The sequence below is a fragment of the Cajanus cajan genome, chromosome 2 (assembly GCF_000230855.2).
Source record: "Cajanus cajan strain Asha chromosome 2, NIPB_CcT2T_4, whole genome shotgun sequence".
In the NCBI taxonomy this organism is placed as follows: Eukaryota; Viridiplantae; Streptophyta; class Magnoliopsida; order Fabales; family Fabaceae; genus Cajanus; species Cajanus cajan.
Window position 1 is genome coordinate 46,689,486 of NC_138518.1, and position 9,462 is coordinate 46,698,947.

At 30.0% G+C, this 9,462-nt stretch overlaps 1 protein-coding gene across 1 annotated transcript; it reads left to right on the forward strand.

Moving 5' to 3' along the window:
• Positions 1-310: 310 nt before the first annotated feature.
• LOC109809739 (AT-hook motif nuclear-localized protein 17) lies at positions 311-982 on the forward strand. Its single transcript, XM_020373126.3, has one exon. It carries the CDS (start codon positions 311-313, stop codon positions 980-982), a length of 672 nt encoding a protein of 223 aa, XP_020228715.2.
• The last annotated feature ends 8,480 nt before the right edge of the window (positions 983-9,462 follow it).

Consider the following 9,462-nt stretch of genomic DNA (forward strand, 5'->3'; position numbering starts at 1 on the left):
ATTAAATGATTTAAAAAACTTTTGACGAAACCCTATATGCCTTTTATAAAACAACTCAAAATTTTGTTGTTTTGTGTAGGAAAGAAAAAAAAGAAACCCCACTTTGACATGTCATAGTATCGCCCATTGTTTCCATACGTGAATAACCTTCCCACATGCACAGTGTCAAAACTTATGAACTAAAACTTCACACTATAAATTCTCCATTAGACAAAGCTTCACAGCATCAGAATCACTCTCTCCCACCATGTTAACTTGTTAAAATCATTTCATAACTTCTCTTCACTCTTTCTCTCATTTGCATGTTGCAATGAACACCATTCCCATGATTTCCATCTCCTCCGATGACTCTGACTCCACTCCCTCGTTCCGGCGCCAGCCGCCACCCTCCGGCAAGAAGCAGCGCGGCAGGCCCGCGGGCTCCAAAAACAAGCCCAAGCCCATCACCGCCTCCACAACCGAGCCCACTGCCGCTGAGGAGCCCACCAAGTTCGCCTTCATCCACGTGCCCGAGGGCGAAGACGCCATCGAGTCCATCGTCGAGCTAGCTCGCCGCGAACACGTGAGCGTCACCGTCCTCGGTGGGAGCGGCGCCGTGGCCAGCGTCACACTCAGCCACACGCCAGGTGGCGCCACCGGGTTCACGCTCCATGGACCCTTCTCACTGGTGTCCTTCAGCGGCACCTATGTTTACAGCAACCATTACACCCTTAACCCTGGAGCCTCTCCTCCCCCTCGCATGGCCTTGGCAATCAACCTCTGCACCTCCGAGGGCCAGATCTTCGGCGGCACCGTCGGCGGCAAAGTCATCGCCGCCGAGGACGTCACCCTCACCGTCTCCACCTTCAAGAATCCCGAGGTTTACAAGTTTCACCCTGAAGAGGATAACAACAACAACGGTAACAATAATAATAATAACAATGTTAATAATGCTGATGGGGGTGCTCATCTGTCAGCGTTCAACACTGTCCCAGTTTGGTGAAGCAAATAACTGAATGCAACGAAGATCCCTCTCAACATGTTGTGGTTTAACTTTTGTTTTTGTTTTCAGGTCAAAATTTAGAGTCTGTTTGAATATAGTCTAGAAGAGTTTTTCTGCAGGAAATAAAGAATGTTTCTTGTAGTTAAACTTTTAAAAAATTTCTAAATAATTTGTATTCAAACATAATGTGTAAGTTGGTATAGTGTGGTATCATAGGTGTGGAATAAGAGGAGGGTTCTCTTAAATGTTTTATTTGCTGGTGTTCTGTATCAGTGTTGGATCTATATTAAATAAATTTCTTCCTTTTTAATTAGCTTTTCTTCCTTCTTGTAATTAATTTAATTTTCTTTCATGTGTTTTCTGCCTTTGAGAGAATTGAGTTCGTATGTGGACGGATGATTGTTTTCAGAATTACTGGATTGGACTTGTATGGAGTTGTCGATGGAAATTGTAATTTGTGGACTTGTGTGTGTGTGTGTTAATGGGAAATCAAAGGTTCTGTTTGCTTATGCTGTTATGCGGTGTTGCTAATTACGTTGATGTCAATTAGTGGTTGTTATGGAAGAATGTATTATGTAGATATAAACTACAGTTATTTTCTGTTATGGAATTCCGGAAAGAGTTCAATGTATCGTCTCCATTCCAATGGTGAGCATTGACAGGGACGGAGCCAGGATTTCAATACTGGGGGGCCGAGAATAAATAATATATAATTTATAATAAATGAAAATTAAAGTATCAAAAGCATATTATCTGACAAAACTAGATAATAATTAACATAATTTAATAAAAATTATTTCTCATATTTACATTTGATAAATATATCGAACATATTGCAAGATCAAGTTATTCAAGTATGTACCTTTATTTCTTAAGTTGTGCCCGTCGTTGTTTCATGAAGTAAAAATCATCAATTATCATATCAGTTGTAAATCTTCGTGCAATCTCCTTCTCAATATAAACAATCATGTAGTCAGTAAGAAAACCATCTTCCATCTTGTTGCACAAACTTGTTTTTATAATCTTCATAGCTGAAAAAGCACGTTCTGTAGTTGCTGTTGACACGGGCAGAGTAAGAACAAGTCGTATCAATCGATCAATTAAAGGATAAACATTTGATTTGCCAACCTCTACTAGTTTTTGAATGCATCTTTAGGATCCAAAGCTACACTCAACATAAGAAGTTCAGTTGATTGCTCGCTGAATCTACTATTCAATTCTTTCAATTGATAATCTATCGCTGCAGTAAATATATCTACACGATAATGATGCTCAACTGTCACAGAATCCTTTTGGGGGGGCCGTGGCACCCGTAGGTCCCCCCTTGGCTCCGTCTCTGAGCATTGATACAATCATACAAACGAAATAGAGAAAGAAGATAGGTGCATGGTGTTTTGAAGGAACTGATTATGGATGACTACACTATACTATGCTAAAGGAAATTCTACTTTTCTCTTTTTTGTATTAATGATCCGTACAGATCATTTCCGTTAAAGAGTCATGCTTTTCATAAATTTTAAATTCTATATTATTTTATAAATTCTTTAATTAATACTTTATTAAGTTGTGTTACCTTTCTTACCAACTGTTCACACTCATCTATTTTGTAGATCTCTCGGTTCAGTCTAAATTACCTATCTTATTACTTGTTACCTACAAACATGTGGAATGTGGATGAGCAAGAATTTGACAAGATGTAGATATGATATTATTAATTTTAGCATTCTTACCCAGATAGATATGTAGTATAATTAATTTTTTTAAGTTTAGTTATGTTTACCGTGTAGCACATCACTTAATAACTCTATATATAAACCTGTCTAATATGTAGTATTAATTTTTTCAATGATATATAGTATTAATTAATTTCTCATTTAGGAAGTATTTGGTAAGGGAAAATAGTTTTTTCATATTCAAGAATCATGATTTCTAAGAATTACAAATCCTCTGAATCATGATTATGAAGAATAGTTAAAATATGTTTGATTACTCATAAAGGTTCTTATGAATAGTCATATAGGATTCTCAAAAATTAAAGATTTTCATATTTTGTTACACTACTATATTTCTAGGAATATAAATATTTTTTTTACAAAAATATCCTTTATTAAAATAAACTTATTAAATATATTTATTTACTCAAATCTTATTACAAATATGACATTAAACTATTTTTAAAAAGTTAAAAACCTATAGTTAAAATTATTTAAATACAAAATTTTAAAAAATATAAACAAAGAAAGATGCTACATAATAATTAAGAAGGATAAAAATATATATTTCATTTCATTCTAATTAATTAATTAATTAAAAGTGTTAACAAATACTATTAAATTATAAAAATAAAATAGTTTAATAATATTATTAAAATTGATAAGGTCAAAAATTAATGAAATACAAGAGAGAGAGAGAGAGAGAGAGAGAGAGATGGGGAGGGAGAGAGGAAGAGAGGGGGGAAAAGAAATAGAAGGGGAAAGAAAGAAAGAGAGTAGAGAGAGAGAGGGAGAGAGAGAGAGTGGAAGAGAAGGGGAGAGAGAGTGTGAGAGAGAGAGATAAAGATAGAGAGAGAAAGAGAAATAAAAGGAGAGAGAAAGAGAGAGATTTTATGTTTTAAAAAAAATATTGTGGTCTTTTATATGCATTAAATTTTCCCCTAACTCAGGAAAGTTAGATTCTCACCCTCCCATGAGAATGTGTTTTTGTAGGAAAATGGGATAAAAATGGTTCCTATGAAACTACATTCCTGGGAATTTCTTTTTTAAAAAAACATATACCAAACATAGGAAACTAAGATTCACTTTAAGATTTTCAAGAATGTAAAAACATAATGTGTATCAAACGCCCCCTTAAGTTATATTTATAATGTAGTTTATCAATTAATAATTTAACAAGTAAGCGTGTTTGATTTGAAACGACTTAAAGATGAGTGACCTTCTTAAAATATTTTTAGAAAGCATTTAAGTGAAAACAAAATATGTTAAAAACTCTTGTGTTGATTTCATAAAGTAACTTCAATTTTTTAGTAATTTTTTTGGGCTGTCAAAAATTAACTATAGGATAAAGTAAGAAATAGTCATTTGTGGAATGACTTCCAAGACTTCTATGCAAAAACCAAAGTTGATTCTAGATACCATGTTCATGACATGTGTGAGGAAGGAGTTGAGCTACCTTTTACTCAGTGTGATTACTTTCACTTGAAAAATTAGAGACTCTTCTGATATAATTACACCCAATGTGATCTTGGTCACACTTGACGTCAACACTCTTGAAAAACAACATCAAATAACACTAGATGAGACACCCATCACCCAATGTAGAGAATAAAGACTTCTTCGTCATTCTCACACCTAGTATGATTCTATCCATGCCCAACCCAAAGAATTGCATTCACTGTGCCCAAAACCTTAAGTGTGTGTCTGCCACTTCTTTAGATCATGCGCTTAGCAAAATCATAAACCTCGTGATCTAGGTCTCCGAAATCTTATGAATTCATCTAAACATTTTTTACTCAATTCAACCATTAAAACAAAATATAACACTCATAGAACAACACAAAGTCATCCAAACACTCAAATTCATCCAATTGCACAAAACCCCCAATTCATACATATAACCCCAACCCTTAATACACAACAAAGTCTGAATCAACACCATAAATCAAGGATTTCATAACATTCATACTCATACAACATAAATCAATCCTAAACAATTCCAATCACATCAGTTTGAGTACAATTATTAATCCTACGAAGGCTTAGGAGTCACCTCACCACGTGCAAGAACACCTTAGGCAGGCAGTTTATAGGATCTTGAGGCATTTAAAAAGTGCTCCAAGAAAAAGGCTATTTTTAAGAAAATTGGACAGTAAGAAATAGAAGTGTTCAATGATGCAGATTGGGTTAGCTCCATTGTTGATCGAAAGTTAACATCAGGCTATTATACATTTGTTTGGGAATGGTTACTAGGAGAAGCAAAAAATAGAATATTATGGCTAGAAGAAGGGGCAAAGGTTGAATATAGGGTAATGACACAAGAAGTTTGTGAAATTTTACGACTTAAAAGAATACTAGAAGAGTTGCAACTTCCTAAGACTTTACTCATGAATTTGTATTATGAAAATAAGGTTGCATTATACTACTAGAAAAATTAATATTTGTGACGAATTTTTGTGATGGAAAAAATAGTGTCACTAATAGTGAAGAATTTTGTGAGGAAATTTTAATTTTTGTGACGAACTACCATTTATTAAAGTTTGTGAAGGATTTTGTGACGGATTAAATTTTGTCTCTAAAAGATCCGTCACAATTTTCGTCACTGAATAAAAAAATAAAATTAGTGATGGATTTTGTGACAGATTAAATTTTTTCTCTAAAAATTCAATCACAAAATCCGTCATTGAATAAAAAAATAAAATTAGCAACGGATTTTTTAGAGACAAAACTTAATTAATCCGTCATAAAATTTGTCACTAAATAAAAAATAAAATTAGTAACGGATTTTGTGACAGATATTTTAGAGACAAAATTTAATCCGTCACAAAATCCGTCACTGAATAAAAAAATAAAATTAGTGACGGAACTTTTAGAGACAAAATTTAATCCGTCACAAAATCCGTCACTGATTAAAAAAATAAAATTAGTGAGGATTTTGTGATGGATTAAGTTTCTCTATAAATATTTCCTCACAAAAATGCATCATAAAACTATAATAAATAAGTCAGTAACGGATTTTGCGACGAAATTTTTGTCAACATTTGTATTTTGTCACAAATTCCATCACAAATAACTCAAAATTTTTTATGATAAAATTTGTGAGGAATTATTGATCCCTCTCTAAATATTAAATTTTATTTATGAAATTTTTATATGTAAGAATTATGCAGAATTAAAGAATATATGTTAAATTCTTTTTTTAAAATTATGACAAATTAATCCATCAGAAAATGTATATTTTTTATGGAAAAAAAACTCGTAAAAAAGGTTATATTACTGATGAAATATGTCCGACAAATTTATATTTGTCAAAAATAAAAAACTTTTTACGAAAATTGACAATCATATAAAAATAAAGGTCCATAAAATTATATATATATATATATATATATATATATATATATATATATGATGAAGGTTATAATAACACCAGTATAACTTTTACTAAGTATTACACCGCTCAATAACTTTATATTAAATGAAAATTTTGTAAATCCAACTGTTAAATTGAAGTTCTTTACTCTTAAATCATATGTACAAAATTTTATATTAATCCAAGATGATTTGATACTTCATTCTTATAAAAAAAAAATTAATGTAATATATACATTTCAAAATATACTAAAATATGAAAATTTTGATTACCTTTACGTTGTTGTTCAAATTTAACAAAATTTGATATAAACATGTAAAGTGATACGAACTTTTAATCTAATGGTTGAATTTACAAAATTCACATTTAATATAAAGTTATTGAGCGATGTGTAATACTTAGTAAAAGTTATACCGGTATTAATATAACCCTCCTCTCTTTCTCTCTTTCTCTCTCTCTCTCTCTCTCTCTCTCTCTATATATATATATATATATATATATATATATATATATATATAGAGAGAGAGAGAGAGAGAGAAAGAGAGAGAGTGTGGAGAAATCAAATAACTTACAAAATAATTCTTGGTAATGTTATTTTGCTCAATAATTCATGGTGTGTGTTAAATTTTATCGATCCAATTGTTAAATTAAAAGTTATTAAATTTTACTAATAACTAATATAGAAAAAATTAATTAGCTTTGGAATAAATTATTTGCTAATTAACAATATAATTGAAACATTAATTATTTTAAATTATTAAACTAAAATCTTATTGACAATTTACTATATGATCTTAATATTTTTATATAACTAATATCTAGTTTTAAATTTGATGTGAAAATATTATGATATAAATTAAATAAGATTTTAAGTCTGTATTTTATTAATGATCGATAATTAGAAAATAAAACAAGGATAAATACATTTTTTGAATTTTATATTTTTGATTTAAGATAAATAAATATATTAAATTATTTAATAATTTATTTAAAATATTAAAATTGAATTTATAAGTATGTAATAAATAAATATTTATAATTTTATAAATTATATTATCATTATAAATTATAAAATAAATAATTTAAATTATAATTTAAAATAAAAATAAGTAGATTTTTAATTATAAAAGTAAATATATATAAATAAAAATTAATTAAATATATTATTATTATTATTATTTGTAATATAATTATTATATATTATTATATTTTTATAACAGTCCGGACACACTGTGTCCGGAATAACTACACTATACTATGCTAAAGGAAATTCTAACTTTTCACTTTTCTGTATTGATGATCCATATAGATCATTTCCGTTAAACAGTCATGCTTTTCATAAATCTTAAATTCTATATTATTTTATGAATTAATTCTTTAATTAATACTTTATTAAGTTGTATTGCCCCGTTAAAGAGTCATGCTTTTCATAAATCTTAAATTCTATATTTATTTTATGAATTCTTTAATTAATACTTTATTAAGTTGTATTACCTTTCTTACCACTGAGTTGGCTGTTCACACTCATATTTTTTTTAGATATTTCCGTTCATGGTCTAAATTATCTATCTTATTACTTATTACCTATGCACATGTGGAATGTGGATGAGAAAGAATTTGACAATATGTAGATATGATATTATTAATTTTAGGATTCTTACTCCGGTAGATATATGCAGTATTAATTAATTTTTCAAAGATTAGTTATGTTTATCATGTAGCTCATCAATTAATAACTCTACATATAAACGTGTTTGATATAGAGTATTACTTTGCAATGATATATAGTATTAATTAATTTCTCAATTAAATTATATTTATCGTGTAGCTTATTACTTAATAATTTTTATAGGTAAGTATGTGTTTGATTTGGAATAATTTAAAGATAAATGACTTTTTTTAAAAAAAATTTAAAAAATATGCAAGTGAGAATAAAATATGTTAAAAAGTTTTGTATAGTTTCGTTAAGTAATTTTAATTTTTCAACAATTTTTTGGGGCTGTCGAAAATTGATTATAGGATAAAGTAAGAAATAGTCATTTGTGGAATGACTTTCAAGACTTCTATGCAAAATCCAAAGTTGATTTTAGATACCATGTTCATGAGATATGTGACGAAGGAGTTGAGCTGCCTTGTCCTCAGTGCAATTAATTTCACGCCCAGAGCTAGATAATGTCAAGTTAAGTCTTAAAATTGGATTTACAACAAGTAAACGTGTCATAATCAAACTTGGAATTGTTTTCAGTAAGGCTTAAGATCTCCAAAGCCTAGCCTTGCTAGCCTATTTTCACCCCTAGTATAGCCTAGCATGGTAAGTGTAACACCATTCTACCCCAAAGTGTTTATTATAAAGTTTTTATTAAGAAAATATATTTAATTAGAAAAGATAATATAAAACAACTTCATTATTACGTACAATAAATGGATTCACATGTTTAATTACATCCTTGAAGTAAAAAAAGAAATAATCATAACAAGAGTTTATAAATGAAGACACAAACCGTTCTTTTACAAAATCTCAAAATAAAATAACATCAAAAAATAAATTCTAAATCCAAGCTATAATTAAAGAAAATAATATGATGTGCTTTAACTCTGATGCCACACTATTAAAGGAAGATCCATAAATCAAACCGCAACATTAAGCTTTATCTCTCCATCACGCTCGACCTTATATACCTAGTCTACTTCTTCATGAAAATCAATCCAAACAAGAAAACAACAAAACAAACACAAGAGGAGTGTGAATATATGTCACCCATGTATAACACATATAAGGTATAAGGCAACATATTGTAACGCATCATATTGCTATTTAATGACTCAATCAACTCATGCTCCTAACTGTATATGCACATGGTACCATCTCTAACATTGCCAAAAGGCACCCTGATACAAGGAAACTTAGGAGCAAATGGAGCATATCATCGCACTCTTGGTGACCTTTTCAATCCACTCTCGATTAAGGGAAATCAATAAGATGCACTCGAAGCATTACAATCAGCCATGGTTACCTCTCACACTCCTTAGAAGCTCCTTACCATAATGCCTCCAACAAGGTCAAGGTAGAAAACCATAGATACTCTCCTTCATAGATTCACACCACCTCCCAAAAAAATTATGCATGTATGCATGGACTCCAATACAACATTATCAACACAACAAACTATGCAATATTCAATTTCACATCATCTTTGCCACCTTTCTACCCCTATGCCTAAAGCGTTTATTTTAAAAATTATTAAGAAGATACATTTAATAAAGAGGTAATATAAAATAACTAATTTAATTAACATGGTAAAGTGGTTCACATGTAGTTTAGAAAAACTCTTTAACGTAAAAGGGAAACTAAACAAAATTATAAGTTCAAAAATCTAGGCACAAACGGTAAAAAA

Bases quoted from the DNA above. Each gene is read 5' to 3' on its own strand.
- LOC109809739 (XM_020373126.3), top strand. From the start codon at position 311: ATGAACACCATTCCCATGATTTCCATCTCCTCCGATGACTCTGACTCC.